The sequence below is a fragment of the Leptodactylus fuscus genome, chromosome 1 (genome assembly GCF_031893055.1).
Source record: "Leptodactylus fuscus isolate aLepFus1 chromosome 1, aLepFus1.hap2, whole genome shotgun sequence".
Taxonomy (NCBI): domain Eukaryota; kingdom Metazoa; phylum Chordata; class Amphibia; order Anura; family Leptodactylidae; genus Leptodactylus; species Leptodactylus fuscus.
Genome location: NC_134265.1, coordinates 312,251,895 through 312,277,340, shown reverse-complemented (window position 1 = coordinate 312,277,340; position 25,446 = coordinate 312,251,895). Strand labels below are relative to the sequence as shown.

Sequence of the window (25,446 nt, the reverse complement as noted above, 5' to 3'; positions counted from 1 at the left end):
AGGAAGCTGGGGAAGGTGAAGTGTAAAAATAAAAAAATAAACATGCACCCCTGCCCCTGGTTCTCTGGTGTCGTCCACCTCTATCCATTCCAGTGCGCGCCACGAAATTATTGCCAGAAATCCTGCGATGCACGTGACTGATTGACCTTAGCGGCCACAGGATAGGAACCAGTGACATATGGGAGTGACATCACCAGCTCCTCTCCTGTGGCTGCTGAGGTCACTGATTAGACGCAGTGGTCGTGTGCAGTACAGGGCTTCTAACGGTGATTTTCCGGCGAATGCCAGAATGGACAGCGGCGGTGGAAACCAGAGCATTGGGGACTTCTGAGTATTCCATGTTTTTTATTTATGTTTCACGTTCCCCTGCCTACAGCATGAGTATTCCTGGACAATCCCTTTAAGTCCTGACCTATAATACAGGCTGTAACAAAGAACCAATCCATGATAACTAATACAATGTAGATGTTATCAATCTACAGTACTGTATTTTATAGAGCAGGGGAGCTGAATATATTGATATATAGTTTAATGGGGAAATATTCAGTATATCTTGTATTTTATTCTTTTAAACCCCATCACAGAATTAATTTAATCTCATCACAGAATTTTTTTTGTTTTTGCATTTGCTTTTTTTACTCCCCACTTTCCAAAAGCCACTCTTTTTTTTTTTTTTTTTTCATTCATAGAGCCTTGTCAGGACTTACTTTTTGTGGGACAAATTGTACCATATAATGGTACCATTTAATATTCTGTATGATGTTCTGGAAAGCTGAAAAAAAATTCTGACAGTCTGTCAGGAACGTCCTTTTCCACAGCAGCGCCTATAGCTGTAGAGTGTGAGCGGGGAGGAACACCCCCTCCCCTCCTGATAACACTCGTCTATGGACGAGCACTGTGAGCAGAGGGAGGGGGCGTTCCTCCCCGCTCACACTCTACAGTGCGATAGGCGCCGCTGTGGAGAAGGAACGCCCTTCTGACCATGAAGAGCTACGGTAATGGCACCAATAGCTCTTCACCTGGGGCACAGATTGTGAAAGCCGACAATGCACTGAATTCAGCGCACTGTCGGCTTTCCAGTGGTGTATAAAACCGCATGTGCCCCACCTCATGAAAGGTCCTCTTTAAGTAAATAGATGGCATGTTCCGGTAGGTTCACAAGGCAGAAGATAAAGAGGAATTTGATGCAAACTTCCACCTTAAATATTTCTCCTCTTTCCAGTCTCCTCTTCCCAGGTTTTCCGTCGTAGGCTTTACCCATCGGTTAGGCTCAGATGTGTCTCATGCTGCGGGTTCTGGGGCTGCATCAACCATGGAAAGATCTAGCAAGATGCTACTTTTTCAGCATTCTACTTCGATCTACCTCCCATTGTTTTCAATTGAGGATGGAATTTGGAACTGATTTTGTGGAGGAATCTGCTTCAAAATCAGCTCCAAATTCTTTTGTGTGAACTTACCCTTATACTGAATATATTCCCACAATGCCATACATAAATGAGCTCAGCTCCTCCTGTTCTATAACATGCTGCATGTTGCTGGTCTGTATACTTGTATTTTATGTAAACGTGTAGAGTAAAACAATAGAGAGCATGCTAGTAAAAAACTGTATGTCTTTAATACTGCTAAAAAGAATAATTTCCATTCCTCATGGTATATACAAATAAAACATATTTATAAATATAATATATTACATTTCTTTTATTACACTGAATTATAAATAAGTAAAACATTGATAGTAACTTGCTATGAAATGTCATACAATATGAATTACATGTGATATGAAATCTAGTGCAGACAAGGTCACTTTCCCTCTCACAGAACTATTATATTTTGCTGGGAACTAAAGAATTTGCAAATCCCCTTTCCATCCAATATACCCCTCGTGACCGTTTACCAAAGTAAATGCAAATAGGACAATTTTACCGATGACAAATATGTAAGTAGATGATTCCAAAGATGTGATATTAAAATGGATTATTGAGGATGAGATGTAAGAAACATTCTGTTCGGCACTTCCATAGAAGAACACATAAAGTAGCTTATAGTCAATGATAGGAACAAAGCTGAAAAATATCCTAGTATTGGCTTCATAGGAACTCAAATATTAGATAGCGTCTTCCAATAAGCCAAAATTTGTCATCATGGTCTAAAGTCATTTTATATATTCAAGTGCATATATGTAAGTATTACTCATACATATATATACTTGTAATAATACTTAGTCATACTCAGCCTCGGTGCCTATCAAAGCCCAAAGCCACATAAAAAGACAGCAGTATTATACATGTCATATGGTAAAATGGATGGCCCTGTTACAAAATTTGCCTTGGGGCCAAGAATACTGACAGATACTTCTGGTCCACTAAAGAAAAGATTGGTGATTTCAGATTATTTGGAGTTTTTAGAAATGATAGAGTATATACACTTAAGCACATATCTATAAGGCAGACATTTCACCCAGGTTAGCTTTATAATACTGATAAGAGCACATTTTATTAACCGTTAAAAAACTATAGTAGAGTTGGATAATCTGGTATCTGCAGGACTAGCACTGGCCATTTTTAGCATCGTCTCCATCCACCTCTTCCTCACCATCCCTGGCACCACCAATAAAGGTCTCTATTAGACTAGTTTTTGTGGATGCCACAAATTCACGGTACCATTTCTTCTGCTGACCAATATAAATTGTATATTACTTCATGTACAAAAAAAGTAACATGTACCCCAGTGTATAAGAGCTGACTCCTGTTCTAGGACTTTCAAGGGAAGTCCTTTTAGGTAAGTTCATAAGACACTCCTTCTAGAGGTTGATGCAGCGCACCATAATGATCTCTAGATGGGACATTCATTTGTCCATAGTCAGGTACATTAAAACATAAAATAGTGCATAATACAATATATACATCACCACTATATGTGAGAAGCAGCTTATGTAGTCCACAGCGTGGCCAACAGACCAGGTCTAGGTCTACCCTAGTCACTTCAGTGATGGAAGAAAGACAATAAAGAATGGATGCCTCTTCCAGTTTTCAGCAAACCCTACTGTTAGACACTCGGTGTCCAGAAATATTTTCTCCCAAAAGTCCATACCCTGTTTATTTAACAGTCCATCTCATGCAAGAAAAATAGAGACATATCCAGGCATCTTCCTCTTCTGCAGAACCATGACACCATGTCTATGCAGTCTTCTCCTTCAGGACAGAATTCCAATGATTCTTCTGTACTAGTGTATTGTGGCAAGTCTAAAAAAGTTCAGAGCTCTTAAACTTCAGTGGTTAACTGGATGACAGCTTGGTGTGAATTTTTTTCCATGTAGCATATCTCCGATGAACTCTCCCTTTTAAGAAGCTGAGTTTTTTCATTGGTATCATTAACCGTTTCGTCTGAGTGGTATCCAGACTGGTAATCGCTGGTTTGGTTAGAAGATCCTGATGTGACTGAATCTTTGCTTCTGCTGGATTTTAAACAGCTGAAATAAGAAAAGAACAAAAATTGGTAATGTTACTCTGATGAAGAGTGGAAATGATGAAGGATAACTCAATGGATGATGTCAAGACACCACTGTGGGAGTGAAGATCCCTTTTTTTCTCACAGATGATACCTGTGTGTCATCCATGCTGCCCATGGACTCCTACATTCCATCAATGAACCCAGGCCTCAAAACAAACAGGAATAGGACTTGTTCTGAGTTTTGACCCCGGGCTCACGTGTGTATGGGGTCATAAGAAAAAAATGGATAAGTTGGGGCAACACGGTGGCTCAGTGGTTAGTACTGCAGCCTTGTAGCACTAGATTCCTGGGTTCAAATCCCACCAGGAACAACGTCAGCCTTGCATGGATTTCCTCCCTTTCTACAATAGGAAAAAAAATTAACATTGTGATCCCTATATGGGGCTCACAATTACATAAAAAAATAAAAAAATGGATAAGTTTGCCAGCAAAAGCACATGTTTATGTACAAGGAGCCCTATAACATACCAACATATTTGTCCTAGAATTTTTAATATGTCGATGGTAAACGTGACCAGAAGATCACAATATACTGTTTGCGAGAACACCAACTGGGACCACCAATATGTTTCCCAACAGAAAATGATAATTTGGTAGTCACTTACCTAAATAACAGGGCTTCATCTTGTGTATTCCCCAGTGTTTTAAGCTCCTCCGATGCAAGAATCATCCCACTATCTGTCTGGTTATCCTACAATACAAACAAGAGCTGTAATACCTGTTTACTAATAAGTGAATAATAGTAGATTAAGGAAGGAATTTTTTTCTTACCTCCATGGGAACTCTCACAGTGACCTCTATCGGAATATCCTCAAATGTCTTGACACTAACTGGTCGGCTATTTCTCCTTGCATTTTGGATGTGCCTGAAGACAATGAATTCAAGTTATAGTAATTGAAGAGATTTTGCTCATGTCACATAATCAAAGTTGACTATTTTGATTTTATAGAAAAATGTTTGTTATCGACTATTTCTGTCTCTCTCACTGAAATGGATGGAACGGGGCATGCATTCTGCGTCCACAACTATGGAACTAAATCACACAACCTCTCAGGATTGGTGGTGGTCTCAGCAGACAGACCCCAATGATCAGCAATATATAGTATCTATCTTATGTTCATGGCATATCTCCTTTAAATATAATAAATTATAAAATATAAAAATATATTGTATTTATTATACTTTTATTTTAGCATGTTTACTCCAAAAGGGTCATATTCTTGTCAGCTTTGATGATCAAGTCATGAATAGATGAGAAAAATCTTATTCAGTTAAGTTGCATTCATTGACTGCAGTGTGAATATAGCCTTAGTAGTGCAAATAAAATAAATAACATGCACGTTCAACATCTGCTTGACTACATAATAAACTGCCCTCCTATCTACAGTTGAAATACAATGTGCTGTGATACGTGCAGTGGTTGTAGAGTTGTAATGTCTATAACAGCTCAGTACCGTATTCCAGCTGTGTTATCGTAATGGAATTTTGCATCACATATTTCCTCTCCCTCCACGCAGGAAACAGGTGAGGTCGGCATAGAAAGTCCAGAATCCTCTTCAACGTTCAGAGTCACGGTAAGCGGAATGTAGTCTTTTCCATCCTAGAAATGGGAGACATAACCTTCAATCATTGCTATATCTTCAGAATATCCTTAGTTTTGTATTATTTTATCTAGACAATACTAACCATTTGGACATTAGCTTGTAAGACATTTCCTAGATGTTCTACCAGTTCGGTAAATGTGGGTCTTTGTAGAGGATCTCCATGCCAGCAGTCAAGCATTGTCTGGTATCTGATATGACAAACCGATGTCAGTAAATGGTGACTCACACTATTACAGTTTAGTACATTTCTTAGATATGAAACATGCTATTCAGATGCCATACTGATAACTTACATTTCCACAGTTGCATAATCCGGAGCCCTCATCCTTGTTCCGTCTTTTAATCGCCTGCAAAAGTCTTCATCAATCTGCACTCCAGGATAGGGAGATCCTCCTGTAACAGACCAGTCCATCGGATGTTTTTAGTACAGTGTACTTTTTTCTAGATTTTGACTTAAATCTGACAATATAGATATTTACAGCATCTGAAACATATTGTAGAGGAACCAAAATGTGTCACCTTGGCTAAAGAAATTGATATTGTAAAGATGGGCATATACGTTATATGAAAGGGGTTAGTTCAGGGGCGGAAGATGTTTGTGAAACACCCTTGAGTAAGAAAATGCAGACAGGATACACAGGACAATGAGAAAAACTCAACATACCCTATAACCTTTTTGTCACACATCGGTCATAGAGACCGATCATTTAGAATACATCATAATTGGCCAATATGGTTAAAATTAACCCTTCAGGCCCACTTTAATCCATGTGTACAGCCAGTTTGAGAGAGGACGATCTAACATAAGCACCGTATGTTCTAACTTCTAGGATCAGCGCTACATTCTAAAGATCTGTCCCCTGAAATCTGATGATTTCCGTACATTGACTCAGTGTCCCTGGAAATGAGTAAAAATGTTGGCAAATAAGTCACATGAAAAAAGAAAAGTACAAAACGGACTCACCTAATGAGAATATTTCCCAGAGCAGGACCCCAAAGGACCAGACATCACTCTGCGTTGTGTATACTCTATCAAAGATCGTCTCTGGTGCCATCCATTTAAGAGGAAGTCGAGCCTTGGGGAGGAAAAGAAAGGGTAAATTAGGAAAGTCTGAAAATTAGCAAAATAAACTCATTAGTCTGGGATGGAATTTTACTTACATCCCCTTTCCGGACATAATCTGGGTCTTTATACACATCACGTGCCAAACCAAAGTCACAGATCTTGACCACATTGTTGTCAGCGAGAAGTATATTACGAGCTGCCAGGTCCCGGTGGATACACTGGAAATAAAAAAACAAGGCACTAAGTCATCTGCCATCTTGTACCAGTCCAATTCTACTATATGAGTCCATAGTCATAGTCCAGAGATAGGTAAATCTAGCATACCTTCCGTGAAGCCATGTACTCCATGCCTCGTGCCACCTGGAAGCTGTACGAGATGAGGTCCTCCATAGAAAGCTGGTTCTTGCAGATCTCCTCAACTATACATGGAGAGATTTACTTGTTAGTTATCACTAAAGGACAATGATCTGACCACAAAAAAACCATGAAGAATTAGCTTTAAGGCTATTGGGATAAAATAGTGACAAATTCTGACAGATGGGGCAGGATATTTTACTTAATAAAAGATGTATTGATCTCTACCACCTAGCTATCATACAGGATCAAACATGTCCAGAAATCCAAATATCATTCACTGCGGATATTTGCCCTTTTAATGATCAACAACTCATAAAAATATCAGATCCCTGGTGGGACCAAAGATGAACTGATGCACAGAAGAACTGCATTAGTCTATCTCTCTATCTATCTATCTATCTATCTATCTATCTATCTATCTATCTTATATCTATCTATCATCTATCTATCTATCTATCTATCTATCTATCTATCTATCTATTATCTATCTATCTGTCCCTAAAGATAGATAGCACTCCAGCATTAGGTGCAAACTGAGTCTTCATGCCATAGACATCCTCTGAGAACCGAAATGTTCCCTGGAATAAATGGAATAGAGATCCCCTTATTTACACCTTATGCTGGCGTGCGGCCCATCATATGGATAACATACAAGAGTGTATTTACTCCTATCCATCTTATGCCATTCTATCTACACAAGCAGCGATTTAGCTTGACACTAATAACTTTCTGCGATAAGTTTATGTTCACATTGGAATTTCCATTTTCTGTACTGTTGTAATTGTGATGAGGACAAATCTGTCATATGATGGACACAAACAGATCACAATGCTGAACAAAACATTCTGCATGGAGATCTTTTTCCATCCATTATTTCGGACAGAATCTGAGGCAGAGGTTCCTAATGGAACCTGTAATGCAGATGTGAACATACCCTTACTCCATCTATCACAAGTTATAACGATCGAGACACCAATGGTAGTAGATAAATGCCTCTGGATAACATTTACATCCAGCAATTTCCTACCTTCTTCTTCTTCAACATCACTTAGAGATTTCTCTTCAGCAAACCCCGAACTTGCAGAACTCTGACTACTGGCGATACTGTCTAACCGTTTCTTCAAATCCCTCGGCGTTTCAACATAATGATGTTTGGCCTGTCTGTACCGAACAGATTTGGTCTGCGAGGAAAAGATTAGACCGGTTAGAATTACATCAATGCATTGTTTCTTTTATTATACAGATGGAGCAAAGTTAACCCGAACTTGTCTAATTGGTTAAATTGCTGCAGTGTGATATCTTATCACAGAGGAGAAGAAATCCATTGAAAAGTCATTGAACAATGTTTGACTGGTTTTTCTTGCCTTATGTAATAAGATATCACGCTGCAGCAGTTTAACCAATTTCAGAAGTTCGGGTTAACTCAGCTACATCAGTACATAATATCTTGTGATACAGACTGTTCTATAGCAGAAGCCACATATTCAGAAACAATCTAAAATACAGAGGATTACTTGTATGACTAATTGTTACACTTAGTAATGGTAAAATGAGAATATGTGCAATATATTTCACTGGATCTGCTGCTTCTAACCTCATGATGCTATTTTTGTACAGTTTACAGGAAGGGTGTGCATATGAATATCACAATGGAAGACTGTATAAGGGATACAAAATCTGGCAACATTATCAAGGAAGAGATCTTAGTGCAAACCAAGCAACATCCACTGGGCAAAACAAAATGTTATATAAAAAAGAGGACTGTAGGCATGGAAAATGTATTTACATAGGTGCTTCCTACTTTCATGGTGGTCTTGGAGGCAAATTGTCCTTCCGGGGTATACTTAATGTAGGTTTCCAATTGTAAAGACGCATAAATGTATATTCAGATGTAGCACTGTTTAACTTGACTTTCTGCAGCGTGATAACTTTCTATGTCTTTAGATCTGTCTCCCCCTCTCCTTCTGTCTCTATCCCCCTTCCCTCATAGATTGTAAGCCCTCGCGGGCAGGGCCCTCTACCCCACTGTACCAGTCGGTCACTGTTAGTATTATATCTACCTGTATATTTTGTGTATTGTATGTAACCCCCAAATGTAAAGCACCATGGAATTAATGGTGCTATATAAATAAATAATAATAATAATAATCATATCTCAATTAATTAAAAACCTATTGAAAGAGATGAGTTAACTCTATGCCGCAGTGTTGTTAACGCATTATGAGCCATGTTAACCTTTGCTACATCTGTATAATAATAAGTGTATAGGTGACCAGATATTAATAAATGACTGGGTAAATCTCCTGGATTAGGATGATATTTAACTAAAGCAAAAGGTGAAGGTCTTGGTCTTAAGGCACAGAAGGTACGTCTTTGAAGTAACAGATTTGCTACATACAACACGCACATTCTCAGACAGTATACAACGTCCATAATACCCTGGTGTTAAACGGAATTAGCTGTATCACAGTCGCCATGAGGAATGAGTATGCAGCATGTCTACCATACACCAAGATGCTGGAACGAGAGGGACACTGGTGTGCTGACTAATATTTGGAACAGTGTATTTATACCAGGAGTCAGAAACCTTCGGCACTCCAGCTGCTGTGAAACTACAACTCCCATCATGCTCCATTCACTTCCATGGGAATTCTAAGAACAGAAGAGCAAGTATGCATGCTGGGAGTTGTAGTGTTACAACAGCTGGAATGCCGAACGTTGCCTACCCCAAGTCTATACCATACTGCTCTGACTTCTACGTATTGCATAAAACAAATCCTTTGTTACGTCTTAGAATAGACAGCAGAGCTAGGAAGGATGTACGAGGGGCACTTAGAGTATAACAGGGCAGCACAACGTCTTTAAGACTCAAAAGAATGTAAACAGGACTTGTAATTACTGGATCTGCCGCACCACAATACAACGGCCACTTACACATACCTTGTACAGAACAAAGTCATTCCTTTTACTTCTTAAATACGCTGAAAGATTTCCAAATCTACAGTATTCAACAATCACCATCAAGGGTCCTAGAACAAAGAAACCCAAGATTATATCTAAACCAAATAAACCAAATAAAAATTCTAAAGTGCAACATTTCTTTATGTTTCTTTAACATTTTCTTTATGTTTCTGACTGTGGAGATAAAAAGTGACGATAAAACTCCGAACAAGGAATATTACAAGAAAATAGAAAAGACATCTTATCTTATCTAGACAGGAACACTGTAGACCAAAAGGTGGGATTCTAGAATTCCAAAAATGTGGTGGCTGAATAGTTAGGTATATTTTTATAAGACAACTTATTTTATAGGAATTTATGGACATTTCTTGTCTAAAGAAGGACTATGGGACAAGGTGTCTTATCTTCCTCTTGGCATGAGATATCTTAAGATTAGTGGTTCAAGATGACCAGCTTTGGAAAAAAAAATTATTAGGTTGTCTGTTAGGTGTTGTGAGTAATGCAAAAGTTTCTTTCTCAAAGCCGGTCATCTCATTTTGGGATATCTTGAACCCAGGGGAAAAGTAAGGAAGGACACATCTGTACATGACCTAAAATCAATGCCTAGTATAAGAAAGAGGATTACTCACCTCCTGGCTTTGTGCAGGCTCCGAGCAAGTTGACTACATTCAAGTGATGACCAATATGGCTAAGAATTTTTAGCTCTGACATTAATGCCCTGTATTCACTGTCAGTTGCCCCTTCTACGGGAAAAAGGAAAATATATCAAAACCAAATTCAATAAAACATAGTCGTATAATTATTTCTGGTGACCTATTATATTTTATAGTCTTACCTTTCAACATTTTCACTGCAACTGTTTTGCAAGTGGAGGTCGTATCAATTCCAAAGGCATCCGCTTCTACAACTTGTCCAAAAGCTCCTCGACCAAGAGGCTTCCCTGTGTAATGGAACACATAATTTGGTTTAATAATTTGATCCTCTTCCTAACAACCCCTGACCAATGAAAGCTTAACCAATTGTCAATGGGCTGTTGGAGTTGTGGAGCATGTTACAAAGACAAGAGGTACCTAGTTTTAGCCGTTCTCTCGGGAACTCCCATTTCATTGCATCATAGAGGAGTCTTTCACATTGTTCATCAAGGGGAACTTCACCAGGATCCATAATGATGGACAAATAGCCAGCCTTGAGTTCTTCTTCATTGGGCTGGAAAAAACATGATGACGCTTATGGTCAACTTTTCATGAAAATTTCATAAAAAGCCAACTTGTGTTCTCCAGTAGAAGACCAGCCGTGCCCTACAGCTCAGATCAGTCCTGAAGACCGTTCACACGGATCATAATGAATTTCTCTGCTCATAACAAGCAGAGAATGCCCTGGAATGTTTTCTTTACGGGCAATTGCAATTAAAATCAAATTAATACACACTTAGTAAACCATGCAAGAGTTTTACGGTATTGGAAGGGAAAATGTGTCTGTTGACATTAGTACAATGGGAAGAAAGTGAAACAAAAGGCCCCCCGTCAGTTTTCATTTGTCATGCCAGCCAAATACAAATGGGACAGTAGAGAAACTTGATTCATTACCCTCTTTACGGTCCGAAGGATGATTACAAGAAGCAACCAAAAGAACAGGGCGATCACACCGGTGCCAACCAGAATAATGAGCTCCAGATTTGTTTTCTCTTCTGAGTCTGGAGGGAAACAATTGGACATTTGACAGTTCATGTCAGCTCACTGTTTTAGGATAGTTGTAAAGTCATCAAACACAGTCCATTAATCCCGAGCAAGTAGGATTACTGAGGAAAATTAGGCTTGCTGCTTTGTTGGTTCAATAGGGCATTTATTCTGTAGGTGAAAACAATCTACTGCTGTTTAAAGCCTTACTCAGAGGGTTACTGGGCCCCGGGGGGGTAAAACAAATCCCAAGGTCATTGTACAACAACCAACCCAACATGGGATTTTCTACAGAGAACGTTTCATATACATTATTATGTTTGATATCTGGAAAGCTCTCATACTGATGGACTATGAATGTTCGATCAGTGAGAGCCACAAAGACAATAGCCAAACACGTTGCCAATTCAGGTAGGGTCTTACTAATGGGTACCCCACTGATCCAAACTGATAGCAGCGAGTACCACACTGATCCATACTGATAGCAGCGAGTACCCCACTGATCCATACTGATAGCGGTGGGTACCTCACTGATCCTTACTGATAGCAGGGGGTAACCCAGTGATCCATACTGATAGCAGGGGGTACCACACTGATCCATACTGATAGCGGTGGGTACCTCACTGATCCTTACTGATAGCAGGGGGTACCCCAGTGATCCATACTGATAGCGGTGGGTACCCCACTGATCCATATTGATAGCGGTGGGTACCCATCTGAACCATACAGATAGCGGTGGGTACCCCACTGATCCATACTGATAGAGGTGGGTACCGCTCTGTTCCTCTTAAGGCATGCCCTAGCAATAATCTCTAGATAAATACTTCTTCAACATTTGCAGTAATAGAAGAACTAATAGGTGTGTTTTAATTGACTATTTTCTGGTGGACATTAAGCATAGTTACCATTCACTGTAAAGTACATCTCTGCTTCAGCACAGCCCAAGTCGTTGCAAGCTCGGCAGGTATAGAATCCTTGATCCTGCTTCCTAACACGCTGTATGGTCAATGTTTTATTCTGATCTTTTAAAACAACGCCTGTGATGGAAGAAGACAATGACAGGTGAATGGACTGATGTATTACATCCTCACTTATTAGCAGGAAGCTATCTTAATGACTACATGACACACTTCAGCAACCAGAGGCGTAACATAAAACTCCCCAATCTGTATCAGACCCCTGACTATAAGGTATCATTTATAGTACTGGTCTCCTCATATTGGGCAGGAATCTGATGAGCCCCTTAAGACCCCTGGCCCTAGATGTAATTGCACCAAGTTATGCCCCTGCCAACAACATAACAGAAACCTGGTCGCCATACTATGAAATAGCCTTTGCATGTGAATCGATTAGTTCATTTGCAAATCACCCTATGATAAGTAATTGTAGCCCATCACTGTTACCCAGCCGCGGCCCACAGGGGATTCTCTAGTATTCTGAAATAGTAGCCCAACCCGAAATGTGTGTGGATACAACTATGGAGAATACCGTGGACATACTAGAAATAATGGGTATCAATACAGTATTAAAAATAATAAAAAAGATCATTACCTGAGTCTCCAACCAGAGCATCCGAATTTTTAAACCAAAGAACTTGTGGATCTGGTAATCCAGTGGCCAAGCAGCGCACCTCCAAAGTCTCACTGACATTGGTGGTCTGGTTCTTCAGTTCATGATGAATAACTGGACGTTTCTGAGCTGTTTAGTAGATAGGTTAATGTTATTACCATTATTAAATCACACATTTATATACAATACATTATTAATACAATTAGTTCTGACATTTTACATCCTGAACAATGGGCACATATGTGTAAAGACTGTATATGTATTTAAGTGTATGTCCTGCCTTTCTGTACATGAATCAGAAAACATAGCATCCTATGTAAATAAAGTTAAATGGGGTTGACTCACAAAAATAATATTAGAATAAAAAGTACGCTGCAGACCGTAGATGAATTATAGGGGATCTTTACCACCTCCGACAAGTCCAATCCTTTGTATCCTTCAATAGGCATCGTTTCACTGATTCTGTCAAAATCTGATATTTTCTCTAGACCCTATCAATCCTGAGTGCTGTTAATATTAGCACCCAATATGTTAAGCAGAACCCTCACTGTCATTTTTTTCCTTTATGGCCTATCCTTACCAAGGTGCCATAACTGTAGCAGTCAATGGTGGCAGAGGTGTAGTACCAGCACTCACCATTATACAGGGACCGGAGCTATCAGCTCCCAACTCCATGCTGTGTATTGTATGGGCGTCGGAAGTGGTCCTGTAGAGCTGATACATGTAGGGGTCACCTGTTGGCCCCACTGATCAGATATTTAGGGTCTATCCTAAGGATAGGCCAACAAGAATAAAAGTACTGACCAATCTCTTTAATTCACAACTTGGCATACCAAGTACAAAATAAATACAGTATATATTGGTTAGATATTGTTGTAAAATATATGGGTTTCTGCTATAGGTCCATACCATGAATCGTTAATTCAGTGGTAAAACAGCGATTCCGATGGGTTTTCTTCTCCCGAGCTGCGCAGTCATAGTGCCCTTGATCATCCATCGAGATGTTATACAAAGTCAGCTCCAAGGTCAAGTAATCTCCATTGATCCCCATAGTAACTTGATTCATTTTAATAAGGTTGGTTAGATTTCCACAAGTGTGCATTGACCAGCTCCTCGCTCCTGGAGACTTCCGTTTGTACCATCCTAAGTTTTCATAGGTAAACCTATCAGAGATACATCTCAAAGTCACGTTGACTCGCTCGGTGAGCCTGCCTCTAGGGTGCATGCTGACATCAAGGCCACCTAAAAGCACAGAGTGAATTATTATCTGCACTTCATTTACTTTGTCTACATAAATCTATCAACACCCCGCCAACCAGGGTTTGTTTTACCCCCCAAAAAAAGTTCAGTGTATATGTATGGTTAACTTACGTGTCACATGGAAAGGAATGATGTGCTCATCTTTTCCTGCCTTGTTAGTGGCTGTGCACTTGTAGACTGCAGATACATTCGCTGCTGATATAAGCAGTTTACTCACGGTCTATAGGAAAAAAGGATATATGGCATACAGTGAGTGAACTAGATAAGTACCAACAGGGATGAATAGGGCTTCTACTGTACCTCAGTATGCCTGGGGATAAAAATTAGAGGTACAATAAAGATCCCAAACCCATGCGCCATTGAACACTATATTACAGAGGCATTCTTCCCTCAAAGCATTATTAATAGGGGAGACCCTGAAAGAGTCCCCATAGTGACAGAACCCAGTCTGTCAGCCAAGTATGTATAGAATTAAAAAAAAAACATTTAAAGGGGCTCTATCACTAGGAAAAGTCATTTTTAACTAATCACATCCTTGTACAGCCTTTAGAAAGTCTATTCCACACCTACCTTTAGTATGTAGATTACCTCAGTGGTTTCTGAATAAGTCAGTTTTTATTCATATGCTAATTAGACTGGTGCACGATACATCGTGCACTCCTCTCCTGTTGTTTCCTATGGGAGACTGCTGCTGCTGCTGATGACTCAGCTTCCTGTTTGCCTCACACACACAGAAAATAATAGAAGAGAGGAGGCTGCTGGGAACTTCCAGAGCTGGCTGAAAGCTCATTAGCATATGAATAAAAACGGACTTATTCAGAGACCACTGAGGCAATCTACATACTAAAGGTAGGTGTGGAATAGACTTTCTAAAGCCTGTGTAAGCATGTGATTAGTTAAAAATGACTTTTCCCAGTGATAGAGCCCCTTTAACATAATTTCATAAGACACCCTAACATTACAATACTTAAGCTATTATGGGCAATATGTCATTTTAGTAATGTGCCGAGTTTTTGCATTAATTTTATTGAAATTCATTTTGAAATTAAATTTCAAAACGTGCAAAATAATTTTCAACAATTTCTGAAAATGCTAACTCATCCAATAAGCAAACAGAAGAATAAAACACTTAAACAGTCCATTGGATTTTCTGGGACTTATGTATTGATATCCTATCCTTCGGATAGGTCTAAACCTGTGATCTGTGAAGGTCCAACATTCAGGGGCCCCACTTGAATGAGCGTAACATTATTGGCTCAGGGAAGAGCTTACATAGTAGATGAGGTTGGATGAAGACATCAGTCCATCAAGTCCAACCTATAACCCTACAGTCCCCTACAGTGTTGATCGAGAGGAAGGCAAAAAACCCCATGAGGTTTATGCGAATTGAGCCATTTCAGGGGTAAAATCTAGGTTGTGGCACTTGTGAGCGCTACGACCTCTTTAAGTCGGGGTGCTGGACCCCATAGATCACATACCGATGACCAATATGTAAGTCTCAGAAAACCTCTTTGATATGGCACTGCTATAGTATAAATTTTGTGCACCAGTATTAATGATATTTTATTAAGATACAGGTGGCGACATTTTCACATATTAGATTTTATACGCAAGTTATTTTTCATGACTTTATCGTTTACTTCATAAGACAACACCTTTAGTTTTCCTTCGATGATGTCAGTGCGACTCTCTGAAGCTTCAATCACATTGCCTCCATAATGGTCACTGATATCCCTCCACTGAGAACATCTATAGGGGTTTTTCCCTGCATTATACAGTCTGGAAGGAAGGAAACATTCCTTAATGTTAATAAATATATTGCAATCTTCATAAATAAAATGACCCTATAACAATGTGTTGGATTCAAGTTCAACAGAGACTGAGAAGATCAATGCCTGGTAAATAAATACAATCGTCCGGGTGAAGAGGTCAGCTCCCTAGGTCTTTTCCATAATTAGGTCTAATATTGAGGTGGGAGGAAGTAAGGAAGGGGAAGGGGGGAGGGGGGGTAAGAAAAAAAAAAGTTCATTCATAATTTCTTATTTCTAACATTATGTGGATGTGAGGAAGCAGCATGGTCACAAAACTGAGGCTTCAGCGTAGTGTTGTTCTATGAGATGATAGGAAGAACTATGGTTCCAGAGGAAGAAGTTAAAGGAAGTCATCTGGACAACAACAACAGGAAAGCGGAATACTCTAGTCTCTGATGCAGGAAGCTGAAGCCTGTGCGGAGGTCTGATAAGGGAAACCATGTGGTCCCTGCACAGGATCCCTGTCTATCTCCCCGTACATCAATCAGCACACTTCCTCTTCAACTCTTCCATGGCCTTTCACATAGATAATCTTAAGAACCTTACAGTAGACTCTAGATTCTGCTAGAGCACTACTGTATGGAAGACATGATAAGACGTTCATCTAGAGAAGTCTCAGACACAGTTAAGTGGCAATACAAAGAAGTCGTTTGAGTTGGTACTAAGATACATCATGGTTTTAGATAAGAAAAGGGAACAAGGCAGCAAAAAGATATCTGTGCCAATATGTTAGGTTATATGCCGGCCACTACAATTCCCAGGGGCATTTTACCAGTGTCAGACTAGGGTAACTTGTGCCTACTAGCTATACAACATGTGTTTGTCCTTGTAGGACATATCATCAATTGATTTGGAATAATCCCATAAGAAATAAAGCCTCTAAGTCATTTCTACATGGGGTTGTTAATTCCAAATTGGAAACAATGGCAGCATATAAGTTATATAATATATATTTTTCACCTTCGATGTCTTTGGAAACAAAGAATATACAGTTCCCCATCTAGTAACAATGATATCCTACAGATAACAAAGCTCAAGTATAAGCCATTGTCAATGTAAAATAAGGACTCACTGTGGCTGGTAGGTGCACTCTTCTTCCAGCTGCCATGACCACTGGATGCTGACAGGGGTTGGTATTCCATATGCCGTACATGTGAGAGAGGACTGTTTGCCATACTTGTAGGACTCCAGGGTGGAAGATACAGCCTTTTCACCTATATTCGGTGGCACTGCAAAAACCACATCTTCTGTCAACCCCTTCATATGACTTGTAACACATATACTTCACATAACACAACAGACTAGAACTCACCATGCACAAAAACTTGAAAGGTGTGACTCTCATAATCCCTTGTCTTTGGGTTAGTCAGAATTACCGTATAATTCCCAATGTCGTCTTCACCGCAGTGATTGATGGTCAGGAAGTATGGGAATCTGTGACGCACTGGATGTCCATTTTTCAACCTTATAAAAAAGTAAATTCACTATTAGACCTTTGTATTACAGAAAGTGCCATGATAGATCTAGATAGAGCCCACAGATCCAACGCACCATTTCACTTCTGGAGTGGGATATGCTGTAAATTTCACGGATATCTTGATGGGGTCTCCAGTCTTACACACAATCTCCTTTTCCATTTCTTCATCAAGTAATATAAATGGCTTCTCTGGGAGGAGAAATTGTATATAAATTACATTTAAGTTCAGTTTTTTCAGACTTTTGTTTTATATCAAACTATGATCAGAATTTTTTTCTGAATTTTGTTATACAGAGATGGTCGTCATTCACCACAATGGGGCCCACAATCTAATATCTCCCATCGCACTGATACCTGCTCTAATACTTCTCTTTGTATTATTTGTGGCAGCTTTGGATGAAGTATCCAACTTATTGTAGGTTTCTACTTACCATGTACAATGACCTTGGTGGTGTTGGTCTTATTCATGCCTCCAGTGTCTGCGGTGCAACTATAGTATCCTTCATCTTCCAAGGATGCCTCTTCTATTACCAGCCATCCCGTGTACTCCTGGGAATTTTGCGGTTTGTACATTTTCTGTAATGCTCTTTTATCCTATAAAACAGAAACAAATATTATTAAGAAAAATCTAACATTAAAGTATTCACATCTACACTGCAGAAAGAACAGATTTCACTTTCGCTGAATGTTATATTGGCAGTGCTATCACTGTTCACGTGATCGAGAGTGTGGGCACAATAGTAACTGCACAGTAACTACAGTACATTCATATTAAGATAGGTTCTGATCTAGTCCTTGGTCTTTTCACCTGCAGTATATATGCCATACATACTATCTGTAACCATTCAGAATCTCTGCACCCACAAAAAAGCCTTGAAGCATGAAAGTCAACGCTGATCAGAATACTTCATTACACACAGGCTGAGAACTGTGCGCTAGTGGGCAGGGGGCACTGCTCCTGAATAAATATCATATTTGATAGTGCCTGCCCCTTGCAAAAATTTAGGTGTTACATTCCATTTAAAGGGAGTCTGCCACCAGAACTTAACATATCAAATCGGTGCATCCATTGTTGAGATATCACTGTTTTTGTCAGTATGCAATATGTTTTTTGAATCAACAAGGGTGTTGCCATTGCTCCAAGGAGTTAAGTGATAACATCTTCATTGCTCCAAGGAGCTCATTGGCATATCTACAAGAACAGTGATAGCTCAGCAACAGAAGTAACATTTACAAGGAGAAAACACCATTATATTCAGGGGATCCTAAACTATCTGCAGGGTTGATATGCTGAATTACCTCCATTAAAGGAAAGTCCCATTTAAACTGGACTCTGACGTTGAATGATGTTTGTGCAATGCAAGACAGTGCCAGCCGCTCTCCTACAGCCACCTGGACCTGAGGGTAGGGGTTCATCAGAAGACTAAAGATTTTATATTCTAAGAGGATGAAAAAGCAAAAGAATTATCAATTATCATTAACATGATGATAGTAATAACATGACAATTAGATCATATACAGTGAAACCTCCCCAAAAGACGACCTCTTTGAGAAGACCATCCCCTTACCACAACCACATTATCTGTGACAGTTTTCCAAGTTGACCATCTTCCTTGAGAAGATCATCTCTCTAGAAGATCACTTTTTAATGCATTTTTGGGTGCTCGTCTCAGAGGTAGAAGAGGTTTACCTGTATATTATAACTTTACAGAAGACGTAATATCTGACTCTTACCTATGACTACAATAATGTAGTTGGGAGACTTGTATGTTTGTCCATTGACAATTGTTTCGCAGAAGACCATTTCGAAAGCCCTCAACTGCTCACTTGAAATGATGATGCCCTTTTTATAGTCCCACTGTATACTGTGTCCATTGGGAACAAGTGTTTTTTCTGCGTATTTCTACAAGAAAATGTATGGGTTTGTAAGAAGTCAAAAGGTATAAAAATCTTCAGTTTATATACGGATGTGATATGTGTGACCGGCAATTTTAGCCGACTACAGAAAAAATGTAAAGGGATATTCCAGTTACAGCAAGGATAGGGAGTAACTGAGACCCCCACTTATCTCAAGACCTGGGAGCGGAGAGTTTCACCCCAGTTTTGAATGGGGCAGCTGGTTGTACAGCACATAACACTCCAACCATTTGAATGGGGATGGCCAGAGACAGGGGCGGATCCAGGGCCGGGCGAGCCGGGCAACCGCCCGGGGCCCCGCACTTAGCGGAGCCCCGCGGTGCGGCCCGGACCTAACAAAATGGTCCCGGTCGGCATGTCCCGATTTCAACTGAGCTGAATACATAGGCGTTTAAAGCAGGAGCTGTCACAGCTCAGCTCCTGCTTTAACGCTGAGCTCCGGCATTTGTAGGCGCGATGTGATGACGTCACATCGCGCCTACAATATGTGTATATGAGGGAGAGAGCTGCGGGGGAACGAGGGAAGGTGAGTGTGTGTGTGTGTGTGTGTGTGTGTGTGTGTGTGTGTGTGTGTGAGAACAACATGACACTGGGGCAGATGGAGGGCAGATGCGCGCTGCACATTTTATTCCCTCTTTCTAGTCTTCAACAGCTGGGAAGTACAGGTTAGAAGTGCGAGACCCCCCAGTAAGTAGGGCCCCGCCAAAGTCAATTGCCCAGGGCCTCGCAAACCCTGGATCCGCCACTGGCCAGAGATAGCCATGTAAGGACTTTGCTATGTCCAGCGGTCCCCCTTCAGCTGAATGTTATCTGACCAGCTGCTACATTAAAAACACCATTCAGAGATCCATTCTGTATAAATGGGATTTTTCATCTAATATTACTGAAATAATGAAAGTAGCTTAAATAAAAATGTGCAAGATATTCAAATTAAAGGGTTAATGGATAGTGACCAAGTGGTAAAAAACTCAGGGTTCCTTACTGTGCGCAGGGTTACATTGAGATCCTCTCTGGAAGCAAAGCATGGAACTATGACAGTCTCATTTCCTGCAGCGGCAGCGCCGGGGATATACACAGCAATGGGATTGACGCTTGCAGCTGGCGCAAATGGAGAACTGTGATCTAAAAATGAAATGACTGGTTAGAGCATAAGTATCATATTACACTAGTCCATACCTCCCAACTTTTGAAGAACCGAAAGAGAGACAAAATGTGCTACGCGCGCCGCGGCAAATTTAGCCCCACCCACTTTTGTGTTGACTCCGCCCACTCGTTAATTTTTCATGTGCCCGCACACAGTATAATCCTCCTACAGTCACCCGTAAATTATATGTCCCCCCTCTATCTCTCCCCCAGTTTCATATACACCCTTCATCTGCCCCCAGTTTCATGTCCCTCTTCCATCTCTGCCCCCAGATTCATGTCCCTCCATCTCTGCCCCCAGATTCATGTCCTCTCCATCTCTGCCCCCAGATTCATGTCCCCCATCTCTTCCCCCAGATTCATGTCCCCCATCTCTGCCCTCAGATTCATGTCCTCTCCATCTCTGCCCCCAGATTCATGTCCTCTCCATCTCTGCCCCCAGATTCATGTCCCCTCCATCTCTGCCCCCAGATTCATGTCCTCTCCATCTCTGCCCCCAGATTCATGTCCCCCATCTCTTCCCCCAGATTCATGTCCCCCATCTCTGCCCTCAGATTCATGTCCTCTCCATCTCTGCCCCCAGATTCATGTCCCCCATCTTTGCCCCAATGTCATGCCGTCCTCTCCTTCATCTGCCCCCAGATTCACGTTCCACCTCCACATTAAACTTACCTTCTCCTCCGCTCCCTCGCCGCTCTCTGCCCGCCTCTCTCACTGACACATGCGGCTGAAGGAAGGAGCTGACACAGGTCAGCTCCTCGCTTCGCCGCTGCCCGCCTCTCTCCCTGACACACGCGGCTGAAGCTGCTCGCGTGCTCGCTTCGCTGCTGCGTCTCTCTCTCTCGCTGACACATGCGGCTGAAGCGAGGAGCTGACCTGTGTCAGCTCCTCGCTTCGCTGCTGCCGCCGGCTCCTGGCGTGTGCATCGCGTCTACAAGCCAGGAGCCGGCGGCAGCAGCGAAGCGAGGAGCTGACACAGGTCAGCTCCTCGTTTCAGCCGCATGTGTCAGCGAGAGAGAGACGCAGCGGCGAAGCGAGCACGCGAGCAGCTTCAGCCGCGTGTGTCAGGGAGAGAGGCGGGCAGCGGCGAAGCGAGGAGCTGACCTGTGTCAGCTCCTTCCTTCAGCCGCATGTGTGTTCAACTCAGATCTGCGTCCTCTGGACGTAGATCTGAGTTGAAATCGGGACATACCTCCCTCCAATCGGGACCGCGGGACATGTCACCCAAATCGGGACTGTCCCGCGGAAATCGGGACGGTTGGGAGGTATGCTAGTCATACAGCAAGTATATAGCAGAGACTCGCCCATAGGGTTCAAGGGAAATTATGAATATTTTCTATTAAGCGTTTAACATGAAGACAGAATATTCCTTTATAAGTCTGGCGTCACGCATAGCAAACGTGTGGAACAATTTGCTGCAGGTAAATTCTTACGCATGTTCCTCTGTAAGCCACAGCAACAAAAATCCCCTGATATTAATGCAAAGGTTAAAACCCACAACTATAAGTGACATGCCAGGAGTTTAGAACCCACAGTGCAAGTCACTTTGTGCCGCAGGATTTAGTGGTAGCATGCAGATGATATATGTTTATACCCCATCCACTATGGTGGTACTGTAGATCACAGTGGGGTAGCCACTGACAAGTTCATAACCTGCAGAGATCAGTAACCTTATAGCGCCTGTCGCTACAATACCGAACAATAAATCCTACATTGCATGGGGACCAGATAGCTTATAGGCTTAAGGTACATGCATGTACTTACCAGTGGATACAATAGACACGTAAACGCTGGAGGCAGTATGGCTACCTTCATAATGACACTTGTATATTCCGGTATCATTTACTGTAACCTGGGATATAACAAGTATCTGACAATAGACGCTTTCATTGCAAATGCTGAGTGACAGGCGGTTATCAACAGCGCCAGGCCATGACCAGACCACTGGCTGCTCCCCCCTAAAACAAAGAAGATGCAGTTACATATTATCATCCTCTGTACACCATAGCTTCATCTACGATCTGCTAGTATACTGATATGGTGCAGGCAGTGCAGGTGCTATACTGACCAGAATATACCGGCAGGGTTGGATTCATTACACTATCTGAGTCATTTCCACTTTCACAGAAGTACTCAGGAACCCGCACAACATATTCAACACACTTGGACAATCTAACATCAGACTTTCCTGAAAATATGGACTTTAAACAATGGCCGACACTTACTAATGCTGTCTATTAGTTTCATAGTGTGAACTTGACCTTGCAGTCAGATGATGCCCCAAATTCATCGCAGGTGTTGACACTATGTAATAGATTTGGCAAATCTCACATGACAATAAGGGTAAGTTCACAGGGAGTTTTTTAGTCAGGGTTTTGAGGCCATATCCATCTCAAAACCCTGACCAAAAAGACATCTCCCAATGAAATCAACAGGAGCCGCTCAGAAGAAACAGCTCCTGGAAAAAAGCAGCAAGTCGCCTCGCGATTCGGGCTTGAAGACACACCCTCCTCTGGACTAGGCCCATTCATTGGGCCAAATTCGGAGCGGAGTGCGCGGCTGGATGCAGGTGCAGTGCACCAGCATTCAGTCGCGGCTACCCGGTTTTTGGATCAGAACCTGAGGCAGCCTGTATGTTTTCTAATGGCCTGCTATATATACAATATGCATGTACACACACACACACACATATATATATATATTCAGGCGATAAATATATATATATATATATATTTACGGTAATTTCTCATCCCAAGTTTTCTTGCATAGATGGGTAATAATGTGGTGAATCTTTGGTGCGAGGCCACTTCTTCTGCAAAGGCATGCTATATCCCTCGCTCAACATTTTTTACAAAAGTGCGCAGGGCAGTCTGGGGCGGGGACATCTTGACCTGAGCTATTTATTATAATTCATGCCAAAATACTGGTATGAGTTACACAGAAAATCTATGTCTGTTACTCAATGGCACAGATTTCAATTCCAAGATACAATAGTGTGCCTTATTTATTAAGATATCGGAGCATCTTAGTAATTTAGGTTCCTCGCACCCATCAGAACATTTGTTAAGACTGGCATAGTGAAAGCCAGTCTTAATTTTCCCCATGGTGTATAAAGTACAAAGTACAATAAGAAAAAACTATTAACCTGTAATGACAGACAAAATAAGAGACAACACATCTCATATCACTCTCATAGACCTACCTGCAAGTAATATTTAATGTCTGGTTTGCAGCTATGGAGAGACTGGTAGTCTTAGTGCTTAATGTGGGGGCATCTGCAGAGAACACACAAAAAACAATATCATATAAAGTAAAGGTATAATAAAAGAGTTCTATCTGTACGGATCAGTTTATAGATCTCTTTTTTGGGGCTATCATAACAGGAAGACGGTGCAGATGGTCCAGAGGTAAAACGCTGGCAAATCAATTCATAACCTTGGGTGGAGTTCCTGTTTTTCTGCCAGGCCGGGTTCAAGGTCTTTATAAAAGGATGTGGGACATTGAAATGAGGGAGCCCCCATGTGATGATCTCACTCCCCTAGATCAGTGCGTGGACACTAGAGTAAATCATTTGTCCACTAATTAATCTCATATTAATGAGATAGTCCATGGTGTTGTCTGTGTCCAGGAATTGTTCCACGACGCGTTTCCTCTGTACCGTCATAAAAAGTCACTAGTGAACAACTTGTACTTTTTCCCGTAAGGTTGCATAATATCCCAGTAAGGGTGTGCGATAACAGTACAATGCATGAGACATCGTTCATCATCACTAGCCAAAAATATCAAGAAAATAGACTCAATCACAGTGCTGGGTATTGTAGTTCCTCAACACGTGTTACATTCTTCTCAGCTACTTTATATTGTTATTATGACTTCATGATGATAAAATAACACAATAGCAAAAAGTAATTTATTAAGGAAACTAATGCAGATACATTACAGATCATAGAGCAAAATAGTGCAGAGAAATGTAGTGTAGCCATGTGTAAAATGTCATATCTCCCTATGGTTCTATTGGAGGCATACAAAGGTATACTAGAGATGCAGATCTCTTATGTTATAATATACATCCAAAAATCGAATTTACTACCTACTTATATATGCACTAAGATAAAAACTACTGTGATAAAATAATAGTAAAAATGAATAAAATTCTAAAAAATAAAAGGGAATAAAATGAAATAAAATGACTTATACTTTATACTGTCTATTATACAGTAATGTCCAGTATATGCATTGTAATGATATTTCTTCTATGGTGCAACACAATCGGATACCATCAGCGGAAATTCTTTCTACCCATAAATACAAATATAGGATGTTTTTAGGGATTATAGCTGTGACCCATATCTGATATACTCAGACAAAATGAATTTATCGGACACTGTTTGCATCCTTACAGTTCATCTTGTAGGACACTTGGTAAAAAATGTTTTCTGTCCAGTAGTATTCACTAATATGAGAAGACTAAGGGATGAAGCAGTCACTGCAGAGTAACAAAGTAAACTAACCTCGAAGTACAAAGGCAAGTGATAAAAGTCAGAGCAGCAGCTACAGAGGAGGACAGTGGTGACTTACCTGAAGCTGCCAGGACTGCCACCATGCAGCAGAGCACAAGGACACTCAGCATCTCCTCACTGCTCATTCTCTTCCTTGGGGCAGTCATATTCCAGCTGAGAAGTCTGGAGGGGATCAGAGGAGATCTGCTGCCAGGCACATGGACAGAGCTCATGTACAAGGTCCCACAGTGCTGGAGGGATGGCTATAGTCTGATGTACCATGTAGAGAGGTGAGCACTGCACTGACAGCACAGCACCGCCTGCACCCTGCATCTACTCCCAAGCCACGCCCCTACACTAAGCCACGCCTGCTATCATTCATAAGCTTGGCAGAGTGACAACAGAGCCCCGCCCATAAATCCAGGGACTGGGCTATATAGTCTTATGTATGAGATAGATAGATAGATAGATAGATAGATAGATAGATAGATAGATAGATAGATAGATAGATAGATAGATAATAGATATGAGATAGATAGATAGATGATAGATATGAGATAGATAGATAGATAATAGATATGAGATAGATAGATAGA

General features: G+C 40.9%; 1 protein-coding gene across 1 annotated transcript; it reads right to left on the bottom strand.

The window, feature by feature from the left end:
* Positions 1-1,593: 1,593 nt before the first annotated feature.
* KDR (kinase insert domain receptor) lies at positions 1,594-25,138 on the bottom strand. The gene is made up of 30 exons (XM_075259532.1): positions 24,930-25,138; positions 23,554-23,626; positions 22,116-22,309; positions 20,191-20,330; positions 19,026-19,194; positions 18,591-18,730; positions 17,723-17,885; positions 17,366-17,480; positions 17,127-17,278; positions 16,887-17,043; positions 15,659-15,782; positions 14,115-14,223; positions 13,653-13,985; positions 12,726-12,872; positions 12,080-12,211; positions 11,085-11,191; positions 10,569-10,704; positions 10,334-10,438; positions 10,128-10,241; positions 9,478-9,566; positions 7,565-7,718; positions 6,505-6,599; positions 6,276-6,398; positions 6,079-6,190; positions 5,408-5,507; positions 5,197-5,302; positions 4,965-5,110; positions 4,282-4,375; positions 4,116-4,201; positions 1,594-3,469 (listed from the first exon to the last, which is right to left on the bottom strand). Exons 1-30 carry the CDS (start codon positions 25,081-25,083, stop codon positions 3,262-3,264), a joined length of 4,077 nt encoding a protein of 1,358 aa, XP_075115633.1. The 5' UTR covers positions 25,084-25,138; the 3' UTR covers positions 1,594-3,261.
* Between the last annotated feature and the right edge of the window lie 308 nt (positions 25,139-25,446).